A 25863-nucleotide genomic window follows, 5' to 3' on the forward strand; every position below is an offset into this window, starting at 1 on the left:
TGTCTATCTGAAAGTTTCTAAGAGAGTAAATCTTAAAAGTTTTCATCACAAGGAAAAAAATTTATGGCTATGTATGGTGACTAATTATGGTGATCATTTTGCAACAGATACAAATACGGAATTATGTTGTACACCTGAAACTAATGTTATATGTCAATTATTTACAAATTTAAAAAATTTTTGAATATAGTCTAATGTTAGATGAGATGAAAATTGACTAAAATGAGATAGTATGTACAATATGTAACATATTTATGTGTACGAAACACATATGCAAACAGGAAAAGATCCTGAGAGGACATGCACTAAGGTGTTAAAACAGCGATCCTAGTTTGTGGGAATGTGACTCTTTGTGTGAATTTCCTAATCTCTACAATTCACAGGATTTGCCCCTGTGATACATTATTTTTAAAAGTTTATGTGTCTTGGGGCGGCCGATGGCTCAGTTGGTTAGAGCGTGAGCTCTTAACAAAAGGGTTGTTGGTTCCATTCCCATATGGGCCAGTGAGCTGCACTCTCCACAGCTAGATTGAAGACAATGAGCTGCCGGAGGGGTGGCTGGATGGCTCAGGTGGTTACAGTGCAAGCTCTTAACAACAAGGTTGCATGTAAAAAGTTTATGTAAAAAGTTTAATTATACTCGCATTTCAGAATTCATGTTATTTAAAGTTGAATTAAACTCTCATTATCTAATATTCCCCACTCCTCCAACTAAAGTCTGATTTTTCACTTGTGTGCTTGCTATTCCAGACAACAGCGGTTTCATCTACTTAGGAACTCATATTAGAAATCTCAGTATCATCTTCATTGGATCCCTCTAACTCAACCTTATATCCAATCATTTGGTTGCCATACCCCTTTGAGTCTGCCATAAACTGTCACTCAACAATTCATGTTCTCTTTATTTTCACTGCCACGTCTTCAGTTTGGGTCTTTAGCTTTTAAGTAATCTTACCCACTATCCCAATCCATCCTTCACAATGACTGTTATTTTTATAAAACCATACCGATCATATTACAATCCCGTTTTGAAATCTTCAGAGCTGTGTCTACAGATACTCCCCATCATCTTGCCTGAGCAGGGCTTTTATTTTAAAGCCTTTCGCAACTTAATTTCCCCTCTAACTTTCCAGACTCATCTCCTAAAATGTCTAAACCTATACTCTAAGCTTTGCTTGCCTAGTGGCTGTTCTCAAATCTGTCGTGTACTTTCATGCTTATTATACTCATGTAGTTCCCTCTGTCTGGAATGACTTCCTTTAGTCTCTAACAACTACCAATCGTCTCTACCCCCAAACTGAATTTATTATTTAAGACCCAGCTAAACATATACAGGTTTCCCCAACACCTGCCTCATTTCCACAGAAATTAATCACCTCTCCTGTGTTCCCAAAGTACTTAGTTTACATCAATATATTAATACTTACTATAATATACACACATTCATATACACAGGTATCTTTCCCTTCTAAATTTGTAGCAGTATCTTATATTCACCTCTATAAATTCAACATAAAGCTGGGTACAAAATAGGTATTCAATAAATGATAGCGAAGGAATAAAGGATTACTTTATGTTGCCACTCAGCAGCTTCCTCTTCCTTTTTCTTCTTGGCTTCTTCTAGAAGTGCAATCCTGGCAGTGAATTCAGCAAGTTCTGCTGCCTAAAATAAATAATTACCAATACTAAAAATCAATGTATTTTCAATAATTTATATTAAGTCACCAAAGTTTTAATGTACATACTTGGGTTGTTTTATGCTTTTCTGAGATATTCTTCCATTTTAAAAAAAAGGTAGTATTTCTGTAAGATCATAAATATCTTATTCACAGTCAGTCTAATGAGCTAATAATGAGCTACTTAAGGAGAAAAAGTGAAAGGATTATTATTCGATTGACAAGAAGTTATTCATATTTCAGTAGCAGGAACTTGAAAATGTGCAACTCAGGAGCTATTTTTTAACTTTTATCAGTAAAGTATTTGCTAAAGCCTACAAAAGAAAAAAAATTGTATTTATATAATGCTTTATAGTTAAAGAGCACTTTTCAAACAATCTCATTTGATTTCCCAATAATCCTATTAGGTGGTATTCTTTTTTCAAAGAGAGGCATCTGAGGCTCAGAAAGACCCAAAGACACATACATAGCAAGGAAATGCCTGAACCAATATTCAAATCCAGGATCTTCAAAGTGACATGATTACCCATTATTTACAAGTCCACTAAACAAACAAAAATCCCAATCAATTATGGTCTACGGTTTTCTTATAGGAATTAGAATATATTCTCAGTTTATCTAAAGCAAAACATGGCTTATGCAAAGTTTTTGTGAATCAGAATCTTTTGTTAGCAATAGGCTCCATTTATCTTTTATTGTGTCATTTTCCGGTGTTTTTTTGTTTTTAAGGTAGAAATAAAATTTTGAGGTGTATTTCCACCTTTGTTATTTAGTGACTTGTATCTTTGGTTTGCTTTCCAGAGGTATAATATATTTAGTTTTACAAAGTTCACTCCATGGTTTTGTCTACATTTTTTTTCTCTTAGAACTAAGGTGCCTTACTAGCTGTTCCTGAGTCTTCAACTGGTCAGCAGCTTGTTTTGCTATAGCTGCCCTGGCCTCTTCAGCAGCTTGACGCTCCTTTTCAAGCCTTTCTGCTTCTTCTTTTGCTCGTTTTCGTTCCTGGTCCAGTTCTAGAGCTTTTCGAGTCTGTTCTTCTAGTTCTGTCAAATACATGTATGTCAACCCCCACACAATGATTAATTTCAATTATTCTCATTATTAAAAGAAGCCAATATAGTTGCAAGGAATCTAATCTGTATAGTTTCTAAAACTTAGCACGTCTACAAACGAATATATACCTCATTTTTAACTTGGCGAAAGCCTAATAATTTTTTTAAAATCTATTTCACAATTTAAAAATGCGAAAAAAGAAAATACTTTGTAATTCAAGTTATGTCATAAAATTAGAAGCACATCCATTTTAAAACAGTAAACTCTACAAAGCTTTGACCTAAACAATTTGTCATGTTTAAAAAATTTATAACACACTATATAACTTACCTAAATTTTTACTCATCTAATTATAAGTAAATCCAAGACATTAAGATTGAAAATAATACCTACTGATTTAAAACAAGAATTTTGATGTGAATTATATGAATTATTGAAAATTCTGAGTTATTGTTACATATTCATTCCTCAGGCATGGAGACAATATTTGGGGATGAATGACATGAACTTTAATCGTTAAGTGTACAGATCATAAAGTTAATTTTCTCTTTTCTTATTCCAATGTGTTGAATGAAAATGAAAATATTACTAGCACAAAGCCAAAAATATTTAGTGAGTTAAAAAGTACTAATTTTAAATATTGACAATTCTTGGTTAATAACAAAAACATTTTGTGACAAAAGACTATAGAAGGCCACCTATTAGGATGCAATATCCTACAAAGAATGAATGACACTCCATTCTGTACACTTTAGAAAAGAAAAATTGAAAATCCATGTTATGACATTTGTACTGTAGTTTACACGTTTCTCTTTACTGTTCTTAATTTCGTTGCTTTGGTCAGAACTAATTTAAGTAATTGCAGTTAAGACTTCGGAGGTTTTCAGGGGTTTGGGAAGAAAAATGACTTCGGTTAGGCTTTAAATTCTTGACAAAATAATATAAAAATTCTATGTGGCTATCTGGCTATAAAGATGAAATATATATAATGCTGAATGTTACCATAGCTAAATTCTAAGATTATTCATTTTAGACTTTGCCCTCTAAAACTTGGACATCTCTTATGATCGTTCTTTCCATCTGGTTGACTGATATATAAAATGAAAGTCCACAAAGCACATGACTTTATCATTCATTCATCTAAACAAGCAAACAAATAACTCATGAAAAAAACGCTTCATTGCAAATAAAAACAATGCTTCATTTTCTCTCTAAATAAAAATTCTTTCTGGACTATGAGACAAAAATAAAAATAAATTTGGGTTAGAAGGTTAAATTTTAAAATAAATATCCCCCAATATTCATTATTTCCTATCAGTTTTTCTGTAATAATAGCAATTTAAAAAATGATAGACAAGGCAATAGTTGTTTTGTGACATATTAAGGATTATACAAAAGTCTAAATTTTTTTAAATGCTGCAAATGAACTAAATACTTCAAATCTAACTCTAGTCTCTTCTAGAAAGGAAGGTTTTGAATAGCAATATATTCCATAAATGACTTCTCTTGTTTCTTTCCTCTCCAGTTAATTGAGTTAGAACAAAGACTGGCTAACTATGGCCCACTGACCAAACCCAACCCAATGACTTGTTTTTGTATGTAACAATTTATTGTAATATACACCCTCATTCAATGAGGGTACACAATATTCTTATATATTTAGATATTGTATATGACTGCTTTCATGCTGCAATGGCAGAGTTGATAGCTGCAACACAGACCGTGGGGCCTGCAAAGCCTAAAATATTTACTATCTGGCCCTTTACAGAAAGTTTGTAAACATATGAATTAGGGTATTTCTATGCAACAAATATCCCTCCAGACCTTGGATCCAGTTAGAACCCACGCAGAGAAAGACTCAAAGAGAAAAGTGAATGATATCAATGTTTTACCTATCTGGTTCATAAAAATCTTAAACCTACAATTTTTGAAGTCTGGCATGGCACGTGAGAAAAGGAATCTGGCTTCTTTTAGAGTTATCGTTTCTTTAAGGACGAAGGTTAACAGTTGCAAGAATAAATTGCTTCTCTCAATAATAGCATTACATTGATGTAGATGGTTATGATGTTTAATTGGGAGTACATCAGGGAAGTTATCCCAAGTTCAAGCTACTAAAATTTGTGAAAGGTTCTCTTTCTTAATCAGGCATTACTTGATTTTGAGAGGTCTAATATTTTGCAAGCCAAATGATATGTTATCCTGAGGGCAAACTTTAGAAGCTATATAACTGCAATAGTATTAGTAAAAGTATTAAAACAAAATATCCCAAAAAGATTATGGATTTTTCTTCCTCTTTCCAGTCTAGGAGAACAGTTTATTAAATTCCACATTTTTTACCCAGGGAAATGAACTAATACTACTGTAAAAACACAAATAAAAATTCCATAATCAAAATTATTAGAAATCACAGAAGAATGTGATTACAAATTACTCACTGAAAAAGCAATTTTAAAACATCTGTACTACATCTAAGCAATGGAGTATTATGTCACCATAAAAAAAAGTAAGGAAGGGCTCTATGATTACATATGTAATGGCTTTCAAGATTACATTAATTGAAAACAGCAACGTGTAAAAGGATATATGTAATATGCTGCCTTCTGTGTAATAAAGAAACGCAAACAAGAATGTATTTTTCTGTGTGCATCGTGTATTTGCTTGTTTTCTGTGTGGGGGATGCCAAGGCATCCAAGGCTTGGGAGGCCAAGATCCTGAAGAGGAGTGAATAGAAAAGTTAGCCCTAAAATCTGCATGCTATTTCCCCTCAAGATGTGCAACTCCTAAAATGTACACATATGGGGTTAGTAAACAAGCACAAAACAGCTATAAGAGGCTAAGGAGGTACAGAGAGGTCGACACTCTCTTGCAGCTGCGGAGTCAAAGGTTGGAGTTCAGAGCTCTCTGAGATGGAAAGGCCCTCGTAAATATGCAGTCTTTCAGATGACACCCCCAAAGGGCTATAGCCTAGCAGTGAGAGAAAAACCAGAAAGAGACCAACCTTAACAAAGCCCGAGACCCAGTTCAACACCATCAAGGTGATCTGCACATATTCTGCCTGTCAAAAGAAAATTAAATCCTCTCTAAAGGAAAATAACATTATTCAAAGCCTCTATAACTTTTCATATACAATGTTAGGCATTCAACCAAAATTACAGGGCATACCAGGAGATGGGACCAAATGACCCCCTCCAAATCCACGCCCCCCAAAAAAGAAAAGCAGACTACAGAATAGGTCCAGAGGTTATTCAGTATAATGGATTATACTGGAGTTGGCAAACAATGTCATTAAAGTAACTATGACGACTGCTTATCCAGGAGAGCTGGGAAAAAAGCAAAGTATGAGGAAAGAATCAAAGTCCAGAGGAACACTGACAATCAGTGTAGGAACTAATCTTTAGGCATCATACAAATCCTCTGCAAAGATGCCAAGGGCCAGAGTCCCATTTATAATAAAAAAGTTCAATTTATCAGTCTTTACCCAAGGGTTATTAACTTATTCTCTTTTGCTATCTTCTAGAACTTTCATTTTAAGGATTTTTTTTTTTTAATTGGGGAAGGGGAACAGGACTTTATTGGGGAACAGTGTGTACTTCCAGGCCTGTTTTCCAAGTCAAGTTGTTGTCCTTTCAATCTTAGTTGTGTCGGGCACAGCTCAGCTCCAGGTCCAGTTGCAGTTGCTAGTTGCAGGGGGCCCAGCCCACCATCCCTTACGGGAGTTGAACCGGCAACCTTGTGGTTGAGAGGACGCGCTCCAACCAACTGAGCCATCCAGCTCAGCGGCAGCTCAGCTCAAGGTGCCGTGTTCAATCTTAGTTGCAGGGGGCAGAGCCCACCATCCCTTGAGGGAGTCGAGGAATCGAACTGGCAACCTTGTGGTTGAGAGCCCATGCTCCAACCAACTGAGCCATCCGGGAAGCAGCTCAGCTCAAGGTGCCGTGTTCAATCTTAGTTGCAGGGGGCGGAGCCCACCATCCCTTGCGGGACTTGAGGAATTGAACTGACAACCTTGTGGTAGAGAGCCCACTGGCCCATGTGGGAATCGAACCGGCAGCCTTCGGAGTTAGGAGCATGGAGCTCTAACCACCTGAGCCACCAGGCCGGCCCCTAGAACTTTCATTTTACCTTTAACATTTAAGGTCCACAATCCAAAGCCCCTCCACAGAGAAATGTCTGCTAAAAATTCAGGAGCTCTTAGAGACCCAGATATACTATTAATTTTATTTCAGCAAAACAGTGAGCCACAAGAACCATGCATTGAAACAAAAGCACCCCCCCCCACCCAAAAGATAATACATAACCACCAAAAAATTAGCAAAAATGTAAATGTGGAGAGCATGGGAAGTTCCTCCTATAGCTGAGAATGAAAGGTTTAAGAAAGAACATCTGAAAAGGCCAGACTTGGAGGGTGGGGGACCCAGAAGAAAAGCCATATTCAGAAACAGTTACGAATCTTCAACCCACAGAAATTTGTGGCAAAGTCATCCCAACAACTGATCTTCCTCTCTTGGACTTTTCAGCTCCAGAAGTTCCTCTTCAGAAGCTCTCTATTCAGAAAAAGATTATGAATAACTAGAGTGGGGCGCTGTAGAAGATGCGAGGAAAAGCGATGTGTAGTTTCTACACCCAGCAATACCACAGGGGAAGAGGGCACGTGCTGTAAAACACGCAGAACATCCCAACTGTTGACTCAAACCAAGGAGTCCAGTCTTGGCAGATATTAAACTCTTCTGGAGATTTAGTATGCCCTGTTATAAACTAAATGGCTTCCTATAATACGTTTTTCAAGTAATTATTTCCTTTTCTTCAATTTCAGGTTTATAATTTACAAAAGTATATAGTGTGTTAACAGTAATTAGTGACATAAAGGGAAATGTAAAATATAAGTCATAGGTAAGCCCAAGAGTTGTCTTGTCTTTGAAACGTGCTTCCTACTGTGTAATGATTCCATGTATTTTGTTGTAGTACACCTATCAGTTACAAATCTTGCTAGATACAACTGGTAACTGAACAGCATGGCATTGGCAATAGGATAAATAACGTAAACAGAACAAAACAGAGTGTACAAACAGACCTATACATATACAGTCTTTTGGATTTGTGACAAAGGTGATGCTGTAGTACAATGGGAAAGAACAATCTTTGCAATAAAAGAGTCTGTGTCAATTGGAAATATACGTGGAAAAAAGAAACCTTGATCTTTACAAAAATGTTACATATAAACTGTGGATCTAAATGTGAAAGGTAAAACAAAGTTTCTAGAAGGTAGTACAGAATAACATTCACAACGATAAGGAAAAGAGTGTGATAAATGGAATTAAAATTAAGAACTTCTCTTCATTAAAAGACACCATTGAGGGGCCGTCCCGGTGGCTCAGGCGGTTGGAGCTCTGTGCTCCTAACTCCAAAGGCTGCCAGTTCGATTCCCACATGGGCCAGTGGGCTCTCAACCACAAGCCTGCCAGTTCAATTCCACGACTCCCGCAAGGGATGGTGGGCTGCGCCCCCTGCAAGTAGCAACGGCAACTGGACCTAGAGCTGAGCTGCGCCCTCCACAACTAAGACTGAAAGGACAACAACTTGACTTGGAAAAAAGTCCTGGAAGTACACACTGTTCCCCAATAAAGTCCTGTTCCCCTTCCCCCCGCCCAAAAAAAGAAAGAAAGACACCATTTAGAGTAAAAAGGTAAACCATGGAGAGAAGGTTTTTTACAACACACGTAAAGAACTCCCACCAATCAATCAGAAAAAGAAGAAAATTCAGTATTTTTAAGTGGACAAAAGATGTGAAAAGGCACTTTCCAGATCGTTACAAGTACCTGCAAAGGTTCTCACCTTCGTACTGTGCTCATCATCAATGTACTGTAGTCACTGTACTCACTAGGATGACTAAACAAACAAAACAAAAAAGGAACTCTGACAATAACAAGGGGTGGGAGAAATGGTGAAGATATAGAGCAAACGAACTTTCATTCACTATTGGTAGGAATGAAAACTGATACAATTACTTTGGGAAAATGGCAGCACTATCTACTATAGCTGAGTGTACCTGTTATCTAGCAATCCCACTCCTAGGGTATACCTCCCCAAAATTAAAACATGTGCTATGGGGGTGGACGGGTGGCTCAGTTGGTTAGAGCACGAGCTCTGGGCAGCGGGGCTGCCAGTTCAAGTCCCACATGGGCCAGAGAGCTGCGTCCTCTGCAAGTAGAATGAGGTCAATGAGCTGCCGCTGAGCTCCCGGGTGGCCAGATGGCTCAGTTGGTTGGAGCATGTCCTCGGTTGATGGTTGGACTCCCACAACGGATGGTGGGCTGCGCCCCCTGCAACTAACAACTGGCAACTGGACCTGGAGTTGAGCTGCGCCCTCCACAACTAGACTGAAGGACAATGACTTGACTTGGAGCTGATGGGTCCTGGAGAAACACACTGTTCCCCAATAAAATTTAAAAAAAAACTCAAAAAACAAAAAACAGGCAAGACTAATCTTAGGTATGACACCAAAAGCACAAGCAACAAAAGAAAAAAACTAAACTGGACTCCATCCAAATTTAATAGCATTGGGCTTCAAAGAACAGCATCAACACAGTGAAAAGACAACCATGGAATGGGATAAAATATTTGTAAATCATGTATCTGATATCTGATCAGGGACTTGTATCCACATATATAAAACACTCTTAAGCCTCAACATCAAAAAGATAAATAATTGAAAAATGGGCAGGAAATTTGAAATCAGTTTTTCCAAAGAAGATATATAAATGGCCAATAAGCATATGGAAAGATGTTAAATATCATTAACCAGTATACAAATCAAAACCACTTCACACCCATTAGAATAACTATTATATAATCCAAAACACAACCATTACTAAGTGTTTGTAAGGATGTGGAGAAATCATACATTGCTGGTGGCAATGTAAAATGGTACAGTGGCTTTAGAAACCAATTTGGCAATTCCTCAAAAAGTTAAACGTAGAGTTACCATGTAACCCAGCAATACCACTCCCTGGTTTACACCCAACAGAAATGGGACACCCGAATGAATGTGTACAATTACTAGTACACATACCAGTATATTCACAATAGACAAACAGTGGAAACAACCCAAATGTCATCAAACACTGATGAATAAGAAAAATTTAAATCCATAGCATATTACTCAGCAACAAAAAAGAATGCTGTGCTTGGTCTGCTACAACATGGAGGAACCCTGAAAGAATGCTCAGTTCAGCGAAAAAACAATCACAAAAGACGACATTTTGCATGATTCCATTAATATGAAATGTCTAGAACAAGCGAGTCTATGGAGATAGAAAGTAGATTAGTAGTGGCCTAGGGCTGGGGGAGAGAGGATTGGGAAGAAATGGGAGCGACTACTAAAGGGTATGGGATTTCTTTTTGGGGTGATGAAATTGTTCTAAAATTGTGCTGATCACACAATTCTAAGAATATACTAAAAACCATTAAATTGAACACTTTAAATGGTTGTATGGTGCATGAATTATATCTCAACAAAGATACTAGAAAAAAAATAGGTAAGACTAAACTCTATGATGATATAAATCAGAATAAAATAAGACACATTTGGGGTGAAAATATAACTGGAAAGGGATACAGGGAGGTTCCCTGAGTACAGAGAACGTTCTGTGTCTTATTTTGGGTAGTCACAGAAATAAATTTGCTTTGTAAAAATTCATAGAGCCTTACACCTGAAAGGTATGCACGTTACTCGACCTGTGCTATACTTCAATGAAAAACAAATTTTTTTAACCTATCTATAAATTTGAAAAAAAATCTCAGAAAATTAAGTTAGAGATTATTATTTTAGCAATTAGGAATGGAAGAAAACTGAGAAGTTAAAATGACTTGCTGATGGTCATATTCTAGTCTAATGCAGAATTAGAGCTTGGCTCCTATTTGTAAACAATGTATACCTAAAATGGACAACCCCCTCCTACTCACAACTACCATTACTACTTTCATCACATCAACATGCTTACTTCCCTCACTGCACTTAAAACTACATAGTAAAATGATTTTTATTATATGTTAAGAACAGTGTCTAGTACACACTGGGTACTTAATAAGTATCCAGAATGAAATCACTATACCCCAACTATTTCTCGTGGTTTGTCTTTTTGAAGGTGAGAATTCATTTTGTTACTTGTTATAACAGTGACTGAATGCACGTCTGGCTGTATTATATCTCAAATATAGTCATTAATAGATCTTATAGTGGTTAAAAAACGATAAATAATTTAAAAATGATGAATTAGAGAAATGTAAAATAGCAGAATGATTCTATTTGATGTGACATTTTAAATAATTACTTCAATAATTTATTTTTTAGAAATGACAATAAGGAAGTATAGAAAAAGTTCTTCTCAAATGAAAAAATTTAAGTTTATTTACTAAATATCATGACTTAAATATAGTCAGAGTTACTGCATTAGAATGAGAATTTAGCATAAATTACAAGACAATCATGCAGTTAGGACAGCCTGGGAAAGCTTTATTGTTAGGGTAAAAAAAAAACAAAAAACCAATTAGATGTCCTTTGTTTGTCTTAAGATGACTGATTTGAAATTGTCTTGATAGGGATGTTGTATATTCTTTTTTGTGTTCTATCTTCCTTATACTCTTTAGCGCTTCTTTACTTGAGTAGTTTTCTGTGTGTAAATCACTAATATTTTTATTATACATCCTAAATAAATGAGATTGAAAATTTAGTAAGTAGCTATTCTCTCAGAAAAGGTATTACGTAAATGAAAAAGTGCTATCAATCAATCTTTTCTTTAAAATCAGACCACGATCATAAATTCTTTAAGCTTTTTTTAAAACATACTTTAGTACATTTCAGGGTTGTTTTTTCCCACATTCTTCCCCTAAAACTATTGCTTATACTATTCACATCGCACTCAGTACACATTACCTCACTTTATTAATATTTTTATGTATATATCGTATTTCTGCCAACCACACAGACATCACTCTCATGCATGCTATGTACTTGTATTCCTAAAATGCAGCACAAAATAGGCACTTCATGAATGTCTGTTTTAATTAATGAAAGGCAACTAGACTGGTAGAAAGAGCATCAAGCTGGAAGTCAGGAAACAAGTTCTGTCTGCCCTTACGTTGTGGCCTGTGAACAAGTCTCTGCTACCTCTGCGTTTTGAACTAAATAGTTTCTAAGTCTTTTCTAGCTCTGAGAAGTGAGGCTTCTAATGAATCCAACAGATTAAAATTCAGGTTTTTTTCTATTTCTGCCCTTAAAAATATTATTTCCAATCCTCTTGGAATTGGAATGATCAACCAGTTTGTGGATTTATAGCAATTTCTGTGACATCCTCCTCTAGCTACTTACTTGCAAATTATTCTACCCACTGCTCAAGAGCATCGCCCCACCACAGCAAGCTGGTATAAGGAATAAAAATAAACCTTAAGTAAGGTTATTATTTAATAAACTTTAAAGACAGTAACAACCTTATTCTGTTTCCAACAGAACTCATGACTGGTTCTAGTATTTGTCAGGAAAGCAGTTATTAGTTCTAGTTTTATAAATAGTGTAGATTTTATTGTAACCCTGAGATCCTGCTGCTTAGGAAGGAGGAAAACATCTTCTTTTGCTCAATACCTTTTTTCTCCCCACTATTGTTGTTTGAAACTAGTATATCCTAGAGTTACTTAATATAAACCACACTCTCTAAATCCAATGTATCCTTTCCATACACTGGAACATTTTCATACTGCCTAAGAATTAGGTTCTTCACAACACTTGTATGTGTTGTGTATTTTTTAACACACTGAAATCAAATTTAGAGACTGAGTTCCAAAACAGTTTACATAGTCAGAATAGCTTAACATGCCTTAAACTACTTAGATGCTTTGAAGTACTTAACTATCCATAAAGCACTGCATAAATGCTTTTGTTTAACGCATTTTCAATACAAAGTATTAAAAATGTGTTTTTGTTTATGGAACCCTAAACAAGAGGAAGAAATTAATATATTTAATCACTTACAATACGTAAGAGTACACATGAAAATATGTAGTAAATGAAAGAAAGAATAAATGAACGTTGCATAGTTGAATATGCCTTAGTTAAACATGGTTATGATGTGATTCAACTAAGTTTAACTTGGTTAATTAAATTAATTATTCTCTATATGACAAATGAGATTTAATAGTAGTAAAGAAACACTACTATCTGACAACAGAGCAACAATTTTGAATCCAGTGTCAAAAAGAAACTTTTACCTTTCTGGGCTTTCAATGTCTGTTCTTCAATTTGCCTTAGACGTTCCATTAGCTCTTCCTTTTCACGTTCTATTCTTTCCTTTTCCTTTTCTGCTATTTCTCTTTTCTTCTTTTCGTTCTCTAATTGTGCCCTTAAAAGGAATTTCAATTGCTTTGTTAGAAATTAATAAATAGAAATATTCACATGAAACCTAAGTACTGTGAATCAACTGAGAAAAAACTACAGCATAAATATGTCAACAATTCATTATATTCAGCTGCGTTCAAAAATAAAAATCACACAGTTAAAAATATAGGACTACCCTGTTATATACACACATACTGGATTACAATATGTTTCTTATTTTGGAGTCATAACAAATACAATCAATGACTATTTAAAAAAAATATTAAAAAGTCATTTTAGGAAGTTACTCAAAGGACAAATTTTCAAAACTGCTAGGAAAGTAAAACTCAAATACATCTCTTGTGTGCAAAGCAGACTTCTTAATGCAGACTAGTGTGGAGGACAAAAATTAAATTTATCACTTGCATACTCAATGAACTTTGACAATAAATTATAGGTCAGCACAAAAGGATTTAACTTTTGGAGTTGCCATACCCAAGAAAATAACTTCTATAGATTAGCAGGAACCCTCCATTGGGGGAAATAACAAAAACTTGAAAGGAGTACACAAGGCTGTTTTATTTAAAATGGCAAAATAACCTGGGAGGGCATCAATTTTCAATCATTAACAATAAACACAAATTTAATTTCTAAGGTAGTACAAATTTATGCTTAAGATACAAGACGGCAAATCAGTTTTATCTCCTGACAATTCCATTAGAATGACAGTAGGCACCTAATGCTATTTTAAAAGATCATCATGAGAGCTTGGTGGGAAAGACTGCCTCCATCATTTAGCTGTACTGCCATGGACTGAGACTGTTTCTTTTAAATATAGCCAAATTCACTCATCAAACACCTACCAAGAGCCTACCATGGGTCTGACTCTATACTGAGGGCCAGAAATATAAAGATAAATAAGAGATAGGATACTATGTTGATTATCAGATAATATCTATTTAATAAGTTCAATCAATATTCAATATTCCCACTACTTTAATGCGAATAATTTTCTAGTTAACAAATTTATTATATTTTCATCTCTGAAACTTATCTGAATACATTTTGTTCCCCCCCAAAACATCACTGCTACTGGTGCCAATTCTGAATGTCAGGCACAAAACCATGTAGTTTCTCAACTTCCAGTCTCTGATAAACTTATCAGCAAAGTTTTGCCAAATTTTTTTTTCCTTATTCTCTAAAAACCAAGTTTAAAAATTCTTGCAGCTCCTAGATACCTATCTGCCCCCAACATAGAAAGAGAAGAAAGCTTTGGGGCACACAGAGTCATGGGAAGTCAGCAAGAAGTTAAGACAGGTAACTGATGGTGACCTCCTAGTGCACTAAACCAAAACATGAAATGTAAGGGTCACCAGACCTCCCCAATGGGCTTTAATGAATCCTCGCAGTATTTAAGATTCTAGGGCTTGGAGTTCATTCATTCGAGGGGAGCTCCACCTCTGTTCTGAAGTCCCCTTATGAGGTACTTTTTCAGCATCCAGGGGGAAGAGTCAACAACTGGCCCCCCACTCTCCCAACTTGGTCTCACTCGTAGCACATTCACCTCTTTTTTCTTATCCTATTTAGATCTATAGAGTGTGTACAAGTACATTCAGGCAAAGAGATTTAAGGACTTGGAAGCCCTCACCCCTCTAGAAGACATGAGTTGAAAGAGGCTTAAAGGGATGTTTGAGTTTCCCAAGTTCCTTGAGCAAAAGAAGGGCCTGGTACACCCACCCCCACCCCCCCAGAGGCTGCTTGCCCTTTCTGTATTCTTTAGAAAGCTGAAAACACAGGCTGTCCCTGAAAGCAAAGGCACAGTACTTTTCAAGTAATTGCTAATATGGCCAACCGCTACTCTTTTTTCATGTCAGGCTGCCTGCCGCTCTAAGATGTTGATTAGTCTCCCAGCCTTTGCTGAATCACATCCAGTGATGCCATAGTCCCCAAAGACAGGTACCTTCCTCCCTTCCTCTCTGAGGCCCTAACATTCACACCACTAACCAGATCTCAAGACCTAAAGCCTACAGTAATATTCCATGAATGCAGAACTTTGCAGGCCCAGCTCTGGCACACATATGGCCCCTTTTGGAGATGCATGCTGATTTTATTTAGTTTGTCCCTATTGATGTTTTGTTCTTCCTCAAGGATGGAGGTAAGGAGATTTGCAAACAGAAAAAAAGACTGACTGAAGGTATGTAACCTGGCCACAAGCAAGTTGGCGGGAAATAATTTAGTCTTCGTAGTGAAAAAATGGAATAAATGTACAGCAGATATTTAACTTGATTATAATATTTTAAACATTTTACAAAGTTTACTCTGCTACTCTCTTATGAAGCTTGTGTCTCACATCCTATAAGAATTCTCCCCTGACTACAGCCGTCACCAACTAACACTCCATTCAATTAATACAAATGCCTTTGGCTCTCCCCATCCTCAGTGAGACCTTTTTTGCAGACGTGTCTTGTCTCCCTTATGAAAACTGGAAGAACTTGCTTCTCTCCTAAGCACTGTTCAATTGGGAGGACTAACCTGTCTATTCACTGGCCCCTAGGTAAGCTGTGCATATTCTTAACTCTATACTTTTGCTTATGTTGGCTTCGTCTTCTAAGTCTCAAGCCTACTTCTAACTTTCAAGCCTTAGTAAAGTCCCATTTCCCCATAAAGTCTCTTGTGTAATGATTACTCTAAACCAGGGGTGTCCAAACTGCGGCCCGCAGGCCAACTGCGGCCCGCAATCCATTTTTTATTGGCCCGCAGCAAATTCAAAAAATATATTTAGTTTACTTAAATAAACCAGGTGAGGCAATACGTACTTCACCTCGAGTGAGTGGCCCGGCTGTTTGTGTATTTTACCTCATATGGCCGTTGGTGAAAAACGTTGAAAAAAGTCTGGACACCCCTGTTGTAAACCATAGATGTAAATATTTTTATTTCAACTTTGGGTTTGGAAACACTCATTTGACCAAGTTGTTCTATTTCAAAAACATAAATAACATATTAATAAACTATCAATTCTCTGTACCAACCTTCAAAAAATAAAATATTTTAGAATACCTTCTTTCTAAAGACCATCAGAGAGGCCCAACTACATTTTTCTGAAGTGAAGATTAAAAACTAATTTATTTTCAACTTCTATTCAAACTATGTATTAATAATATTAAGAATTGTAATAGCTACTATTTATTAAATACTAGGTACACTGCTAAATGTTTGTATACCACTGTCATTACATGTCACAAAAACACTTAAAAGTAGGACTATTATTTTCACATTTAAGGTTAAGAGGACACTGGCTCAGAAATTTTGCTCAACAAGTGTTAAAAGAGGATTCAAACCCAGATTGACCTAGTTCCAAAGCCTGTATTCTTTGTCTGACAGCAGCTGTGCCAGGCAGCTAGCCATAACATAGAACATCCCATTGCTAACCTATAATTGGCACGTGGATATCTGACAATAAATTGTAAATTCGAGGCTCTCAGGTTTTAAATTTGGTAACAATTTTAGCCATACAAAGAATGTTCAGAATTACAGAATGAATCATCCTTCAATTTGGATGTAAATAACTTCAGAGCACAGACTATAGAGATCAACAATTCACGCTATATGACATCATTTTCATTGAGAAAAACCCAGTTATGAGAGTTATGGGTAAAGAATATAGTTTGGAAAGAGGCTTCCTTGCAGCCCCTCTCAACTACTGTTCTTGCCCCAGAGATTGCAGCAGCACGGGCAGTGTACATCTGAGCATTCCCCCAAGAATGTCTGCTGGCTATTTTGCCAACGGGCTTGACCAAAATTGATCCCACATACACAGTTGTCATTTTTCTCTCTCTGACCTGTAAAGCAGGGAATAAATGAAGACCTGGCATGCCATTTCTGAAAGACATGCCAAATCCCTACGTGGCTAGACTAATATAAAACATCCTCTTGTCATTCAAATGAATTAAAAGTTATGAATACCTACTGTGTACAAGGGAATCAATAATGCTTGCTAACGAAAGGCAGTCACGTTTATCCAAGACAGGAACTACAGAGTTGTTATTGTGTCAAAAAAAAAAATCTAAAATCTTCCACCTTCATCTAGGCCTTAGACTAACTAAAAAGTAGCACCATCACCAAATGGTGCTTATAATCATACTACATATACTAGAAGCCATAGAACACTCTTCCCTGTGTATGAGAAATAAAGGACAAGTAAACGAACATATTTAAGGTAAGAATATAAATAACATATCAACATTAAAGACAAGCAGAACAGTTAGGACATACTATGGAGTGATAAGTATGAGATAATATGGTTTTCCCTCTGTATCCACCAGTTCCTCATTTCTGGATTCAACCAACTATGAATCAAACATATTTGAAAAAAATGTTATGTTGTTGCTGACGTAGTTATGCCTACAATGTAGTTAAGCCTACAATGGTCCTATCTGTACTGAATCTGTACAGACTTTGTCATTATTCCCTAAACAATACAGTATAACAATGACTTATAGAGCATTTATGAGGTGATCAAACAATACAGTGAATGCTTAAATTTTAAACAATGTATTACAGTAAAAGACACATTTCCATTAATCCCCCTCAAAACACTCCCAATCGCTTTGAATACATGTATCTCATTGTTCTTGCCACTTTCTAAAGCGTCTTTCATGAGCGTCTTCTGTTGCGTTATTGTGGCTGCCTTGATGTCCTGAATCGATTCAAAACGTTTTCCTATCGTGGCCATTCTGACTTTGGGGAAGAGCCAGAAGTCACACAACGCCAGATCCGGTGAACAAGGTGGATGAGGACACACCGTAATGTTTATATTTGACAGAAATTGCCGTGCCAGAAGCGATGTGTCACATGGAGCCTGCCTTTCAGTTTTGATCACAAAACATGGTGAATGCTGCTGCCGAGTGCCATGCGACGGAAAGGCAGGATCTTCAATATGGGAAGCAGTGCATCGAACCTTGAACAAGTTTCAACTTGTTCAATGCAGTCAGTCAGGTGTGAACTACAGTTGAGAGGTGTGTTTAAAAGCATGCTGTAAATCATGTTCCATCATGACAATGCTCCGTGTCACATCGCTTCGGGTATATGGCAATTTCTGTCAAAAACATTACAGGGGCAGACTGGTGGCTCTGTTGGTTAGAGCCCAAGCTCTGGGCAACAGGGCTGCCAGTTCGATTCCCACATGGGCCAGCAAGCTGTGCCCCAACCACAAGGTTGCCAATTCGACTCCCGCAAGAGATGGTGGGCTGCGCCCCCTGCAACTAAGATTGAACACACAGCACCTTGAGCTGAGCTGCTGCTGAGCTCCCGGATGGCTCAGTTGGTTGGAGTGTGGGCTCTCAACCACAAGGTTGCCGGTTCAACTCCTGTAAGGGATGGTCGGCTGCGCCCCTGCAACTAACAACGGCGATTGGACCTGAAGATGTGCCCTCCACAACTAAGATTGAAAGAACAACCTGACTTGGATAGAGCAGATGAGTCCTGGGAAAAACATACTACTGTTCCCCAATACAAAAAAAAAAGTCCTGGAAATATACACTGTTCCCCAATAAAGTCCTATTCCCTTTCCCCAATGAAATCTTAAAAAAAAAAATCTATTACAGTGTGTCCTCATCCTCATCCACCTTATTCACTGGATCTGGCACCGTGTGACTTCTGGTTCTTCCCCAAAGTCAAAATGATTCAGGACATCGAGGCAGCCACGACAGAGCAACTAAAGACACTCATGAAAGAGGACTTCCAGAGCTGCTTCAGAAAGTGGCAAGAACAATGGGATAAGTGTGTTCGAACCAAGGGGGAGTATTTTGAAGGGGATTAATGGCATTTTGTCTTTTAAATTAAATTTTTTTTAAACATTCACCATATTGTTTGATCACACCTTGCAACTCATAATAGGAGATCTTAGAGACTGGATGGGATGGGATGGGATAGGGAGGGGAGGATAGGAGATGGGGTGGGAAGAAAAGGGGCGGAAAGAGCAGAGAAGGAAAGGGAAGGGAGAATGAAAGTAAGACTCACAGAGGGAAGAAGGGAGGGAAGGATGGACAGTAAGTTTTGTCCTCGAGAGAGGTAGAGGGAAAGGCTATGATGGGTAAGAATATATAGAAAGTAAAGCCCAATATAAAGCTACTTTAAAGCATGTAAGACTAGAACCACAATGTAATCCTGAGCCACATCAGAGTAGTAAAAACTGTCAGAGCCCAGTTGAAGTAACAATCCAACTCAGTATCTTTAACGGTGGGTCAGGAATTACTGTCAAGTTTCATGCCTACATAAAAAATGTTTTGTGATATAGTGAACTTCTTTAAGGAAGACAAGTTGAGGGAAGCAATATGAATAAATAAAATATTTGACTTACATAAAACATTTAAGAAAAAAGTTACATCATTAAATACAAACACTAGAAGTATAGGTAGCAAAAGGCTTATTTAATTATTAAGTTCAAATCATGTAATTTTCAACATGTAATTTCCAATACGCTCGAAATATATAAATTTATGTTTACGGCTCCTATTAATTTACAAAGATTTCCTCAATAAAGGTTAACTTAGTTTAGTGTCTAAATTTTTTCAAATAAAGGATAAAGTATACGTTAATGTAGAATCAGATTTGGAAATTTTGTTGCTAGACCCAGTAATCTGCTTCCAAGGTCGATAAGGATTTTGTTCAATATCTTTCCATTTAAAAAACTCTCAATTTAATATATTTAACAGCATTTTTTTTTCTCAAAAGTCTAAGTGAACCATGGTTAAAACATCAGTGTTGTTGGCAGGGAATACTGGTGTTGTTGTACCCTACACAGTGACTTTTCACTTGAGTTCTACAATGTCAATGATATTGTTTCAATGAAAAACATTCAGCACATTCTCACCCTGAAAAATTAAGAAATATAAGTCACAAGAAAAACAAACATGAAAATTTCAAACTACTATATCCAAACCAATGTCTGTCAGTGAGAAGCAAGCACACACACGCACGCGTGCGCGCGCGCACTCACACACAAAAAGCACGTCTATGAAATCATGAAACGCTATTTTCTCAAAAATATCTGTCAAAGATTTCTAACTTGAAAATTATACATACTCATTTTAAAAGAGCATGATGACAATACTGTCATTCAATTTTTAATACAATGAAAATAATGTAAAAATGTAAATGCTGAGTAGGTTAATGAACAGATGAACACTCTTAAATTTTAGATAGCCTACCCTATCAACCAAGAATCAAAGGCTATAAATTCCATACCTTTCCAACTGCTTCTGATGCTTCTCCTCCCTAGCCTGGGCCTTCATCTGTTGTACTTCAATAGTATCAGGCTTCCTTCTTCGCATGTATAGTTCATGGTTTCCCATACATAAGGCCAAAATCCGCTTATTGATTCTCAGACGAGGTGCATAGAAAACAAAATCCTAGACATAAAGTATTCTGAATTTAAAATCTTCCTGAAGAATAGTCTCTCTCACAATAATCTGTACTAAATTTCAGTACATGGTATGAATTCTAATGTCACATTACCTACTGTTTAGAAATCATAAAATTTCATAACTCTTAATGAGTACACCATACTTTCATGTATCTGGTTTCACATCTTTTCATCCCCACCACTTTTGTAGGGAGGCTAACTTTAGCCTCTCAATACATTAAATGTCATTTATTTATTTTTTCTTTTCCAAAGTAACTATGAGCATCTGTTCTTTCACCGTAAGAGGGTTTTTTTGTTTTACCTTCCATCATAATTATATTAAAACTGGTCTTTGTTCAGAGCTGTCAAGTTTTTTAACCTAGAAATGTTCTTCTTTATCTTTTTGTCTTTTCAGTAACTAATATAGAGAGAATGCAAGAGTATACTTGACACTAGAGGAATCAAAGAATCTATTTAAATAAAGATGTCTTAAGTTTAAGGATTCAAGTTATGAAAATACAAAGTTCATAATGCAAAACTCCATAAACAAAATTACTGTAGAAAAGGGCTACCTCTGCTACATTCTAGCCACAAACAAACAAGTTTTTTTATTAATTTACTGGGATGATATTGATTAATAAAATTATATAGGTTCAAGTATACAGTATACATCATCTGTATACTGCATTACGTGTTCACCACACAAAGTCAAATCTTCCTCCGTCACCATTTATTTCACCCCCTTTACCCTTTTCTACTTCTCCCCTCCCCCCTTTCCCTGTGGTAACCACTAAATTGTTGTCTGTGTCTATGAGTTTTTGTTTAAACAAATAAGTTTTTACTTGCTTCTTAGGAATGGTGACTGTTTTCAACCACCTAATACCTTATAGTTGAATTTCAGTTAAAGTAAAACTCTAATATACCAATATATATATATGTTGTAAAAAAATTAAAATTTTGTAGTTTTAGTAACATTTGTTATCTCATCATGAGGAAAATTAAACTATGAAAAGAGAATGTTCCTTAGGAGTAATAAACAATGCCATTCTTCAAGTAATATCATAGCAAAAAGGCAGAAATTTAAAGTTAATACATAAAACATATAAAATAATTTTACTTACAGGTGCCTTTTTGTCGATCGGCTTTATAACAAATTTTTTATCATTAAATGAAATATTTCTGATTTCACTCCAGGGAAAACCAATTTTAGGTGTTAACCTTAAAAAAATGACAGCATTCCTTTAGTAAAAAGCAGGAAACAATGGACAAAATTCCTATCAACTTTTTGGGGCCAATTTAACTGAATGATCAGTCTCAAGAGTTCTAGACTTTCAAAATGTATTACCTTACTCAGAACATATTGTTGACATTATCTTTTAAGGGGAAATTTGATCAATTAAATCATATAAAACAAAGAGTAACTCTCCAAAGAGTTCTTAAATGTGTCAGGAATCTTGATTTTCCTAAAATATCTAGAAAAAACTATCTAGTTTTGGAGTGTCGAACTGAGCTTCCTGGGGTTTGCACTAGCTCTATTTAGACTGAAGCTACTACAACTATTCATTTTAAATGAAGAGGGGAAAAAGGATAGCCTTTATAGCTTTTCATGTGAATCACGGAGATAAGTTGCTAAATATTAAAAAAAATTATTTCCTTTTTCTGTTTAATTTTAAAATCTTTTCAGTATTTGTGACTATACTAAAAACACTAAATTTTCAATAACTTTAAAAGGATTAATTTTATAGTATGTGACTTATATCCCAATAAAACAAATTTAAACACTCACATACACAAATGTTCGGGTACACAGTAGAGCTGAAAACCTTACTCTATCACTATACAATAGTTGCCTCCATTTATCACTCGACAACAAAGATTTAGGGAAACAGATTGGAACAAGTAATTTTGTTTCTGCTTTTCACATATTTGACGGTTTCAGACTACCCAGCAAACGTGTCACTGTTGTCCAGTAGTAACAAGAGTGTGAAATGACTGTGACATCTAGGTTGGCCAAAAGGCATCTTTTAATCAGTGTTCTGACAACAGAGTATGAATTCCTACCTATTCATAGTCCTTTTAACTCTTAAGCTGACTAGGAACTGCAGCACAGCAAATAATTTTTTTCTACAAAAAAATACTCTTTACTCTATATGCATGCATTGTATTGCCCTCTAATGGCCATGGAGATAAGTTAAATTACCTACTTAAAAGGGAGGCTGTTAGAACACAGTCTTTTTAAGGTAATATTATATTTATATGTTACTTTAAAAATTCTAAAGCAATTTCCTCATATAATTCTCACAACAATCTTGTGAGGTGAGACTGGCAGTTACACGTATTTCAGAGAGTTAATAACCTGACCAGGGTCACCAAAGTAAATATTAGGTTGGTGCAAAAGTTAAGTGCAGTTTTTCCAATTATTTTAACCGTTTACACTGCAATTACTTTTGAACCAACCTAGTAGCAGAGCTGGTAAAAGAACTCAACTAACCTTTTTAAGTTGTACCTTACTTTTTAAAAAAATTTGGAAATGTAATAGCTGAATACATTCTCATTATAAAAAGAAAGTGGGTCATTACAGATAAAAGTCCCATTTGTTCACAATCCTCAACCCCAGTCTTTCCCACCCTGAACTAAATCCCTTTTTTCCATATTCCCCATCATTATAGCTATTTACCCATAGCTATAATGAATACTATAATAAAACTAATTCAATAATTTTTAATTTAAAATAAACAAAAAACAAGATTTGCTCTATAATAATTAGTCTTGAAGTCATTTTTGCTTTCAAAATTTTCTCTTCTGAATGATACATAGCATTTTACTTTGCTGTGTAATATAAAGGAAAAAAATATCAGTAAAATTAATAAAATGCTCTCTTCTGGAGTCAGTATATATGCTCAGAAATGTGTATTTATTAGTTACCTGTAATAATGAAACTAAACTTCTGGAGCCAACCCAGAATAAAGAGAAATGCCTTAGGAGAAGATGTTAGTGGCACAGCCTTGGATGCTTATGTGGTACGGTAAATAAATTAAAGAATGGTATAAAGCAACTGTAGCTATCACTCCTGAAAAGTGGTCAGAGTCTGATGTATTTTACATTAATATGAAAGTTAATACCTGGTCAATTTCTTAATTCAGGGATATTCTACCTTATTGACGTCCAAAAATATTCAAAACAAGTCCTATGAGAAATGTTCAGAAAAGGTCATACACCTATTAATTTCACTTATCTCATTGCTCCTGATTTCTTATGTATGGCAATTTCAACCTATATGCCAGGTATAACATTTAAAGAATTATTTTTCACCTATTGAGGGAAAAATTTTAATTATTAGACATAACTCACAAGAGATCAAGACACATACTTAAATAAAAGTGAATCATCCCATTTGATAAATACACTGAGAAATAGAACTATGAAACCACAAGATATTGAGAAAATGAAAATATGATATCCGAAAGCCTATGTGGCATTAACTAATCTTTGAATTTGAAAAAAAACAAAACAAACAAAACCAGTAAGGGTAATCAAGCCAACAAAGAACTATTTACAAACAGAACGTAAGATTAAAGCCATATAGAACACTGATTAATGACTAGTTTGCTATTTACTTACTTGTCATCATGCTCATAAATATTCAGGCCCAAAGCATCAACACCTAGCCACAATTCAGTTCCTTTTTTATTTTTTATTTCAAAATAGTTGACTCCATACATTTCTAGATCCTGTGCAATCTTCAGGTATTCCATCATAGAATCTTCCCTGTTGAAATAAAGCTTATTGTAATATATTTAAGTAAAAGTATCTAATACCAAACTATTTACAAAAATACTTTGGACTGAAATTTAGTGCTTCATATTTATTCATACAAGTCAAATGATTTTTTTGGGATATGATGTAATAATAAATGTTATGAAATAAAAATACTTTGAGGAAAAACACTAAGAAAATAGCCATCCAAATACCTTAGCATTCCTCTATGTTCTTCATGCCAGTTCTGTATTCTTTCTTCCCACTGTTCTTTTGTCAGTTTGTGTTGTTCCAAAACACTATAAAAAAAAAAAAAAAACCTATGAAAATACCTCTATGATTGAAAATCACTATTCTTTAAAAAATCTACAATGATACTTTGACTGTGGTGGTTGTCATACAAACCTACACATGATAAAATTGCACAGAATTAATAAATACACACACACACACACACACACACACACACACGACTGCATGTAAAACTGATGAAATCTGAACATGGTAGGTGGATTGCATCAATGTCAATATTTTGAATGTAATATTGTACTAAAGTCATGCAAGATGTTACCAAAAGGGAGGGCTGGGAGAAGGATACAGAGGATTTATTATTTTTTATAATTGCATATTAATCTATTATTATCTCAAAATAAAAAGTTTCTAGGATCCTGAAATTATTTTAAATAACGTGTTTAAAAAATAGTTATTATACAGATAGAAGAATTCAATTGTTTCAAATGAGTAAAATATTGGACAAAAAAGGAAAATGACTTTCTCATTATTAATAGAAAAATTACAGAGCAGACTGAAAATCAGAATTCTTGAGACTTATTTCTTCTTTTACTCTGTGTATTTGTTTGCTGCTAAATTTAATTTTATCTTCTATAGGGAATACTTTATATAAAAGCATACAAGTGTAAGTCATACTTTTTTCACCACCCGTTGCCCTCCAAGTAACTTATTAGTTTCTTCTGTATCTTTCTAGTGTTCCTTAAGCAAACACAAACGTTATTTTCTACTACTATATTTTAACACCAAATCAGCAAGTCGAACATGCATATAATTTACCTACTCTGTAGACTACAGACTATGTGTTTCTATTCTCTTTGGGTTATACAATGATAATTATTTATCTTTCTTTATTGGTGAATCCTCGGATCCTACTTTACTGATAACAAAAGCTATAGTGTTAAAATATTGTTTTGCTATATAAAAATTTTTACATAAAACCCAATAATTTCTTGGCAGTATAAAGGAATTTTAGAATGCAATCTTCCCTTGGATAAGCTACTATTTAGAGTGCATATTCTTTACTGGGGTCTCCGACAGACCACAATGTTCTTACTACAAACTGCTCCTTTCTCAATGTATCCTCTTGTAAGCTCTCGCTTTTGGGGAGAGGAGTTTTGTGTTCCTCCTTAGAACACTTAAGTTTCCACATTTTTCTTGTCTGTATACTCCCTCTATCACTGTCTGGTCTCTGTGCTCACCAAGAGGAATGCAATCAGCCCTGTGGGCACAATCAGGTCAGCCGATTGCTGGTATCAGGATGTTAACTTTATCTGAAGCTATGGGTTTATTACATTTGATGGCACTAAGATTTATGCTGT

General features: G+C 35.6%; 1 protein-coding gene across 5 annotated transcripts in view; it reads right to left on the reverse strand.

Annotated features, from left to right (window-relative positions):
- Positions 1-25863, reverse strand: part of RDX (radixin) — an 85344-nt gene that overhangs the window by 26582 nt on the left and 32899 nt on the right. For all 5 annotated transcript variants that reach the window (XM_033120286.1, XM_033120287.1, XM_033120289.1 and 2 more), the window contains 7 exons: positions 24469-24552; positions 24119-24265; positions 21619-21715; positions 20341-20504; positions 12990-13120; positions 2559-2719; positions 1571-1663 (listed from right to left, as the gene is read on the reverse strand). In XM_033120286.1, the coding sequence (XP_032976177.1) occupies positions 1571-1663; positions 2559-2719; positions 12990-13120; positions 20341-20504; positions 21619-21715; positions 24119-24265; positions 24469-24552 (877 nt within the window). The remainder of the gene's footprint in view (positions 1-1570; positions 1664-2558; positions 2720-12989; positions 13121-20340; positions 20505-21618; positions 21716-24118; positions 24266-24468; positions 24553-25863) is intronic.

This window comes from Rhinolophus ferrumequinum, chromosome 11, assembly GCF_004115265.2.
Source record: "Rhinolophus ferrumequinum isolate MPI-CBG mRhiFer1 chromosome 11, mRhiFer1_v1.p, whole genome shotgun sequence".
In the NCBI taxonomy this organism is placed as follows: domain Eukaryota; kingdom Metazoa; phylum Chordata; class Mammalia; order Chiroptera; family Rhinolophidae; genus Rhinolophus; species Rhinolophus ferrumequinum.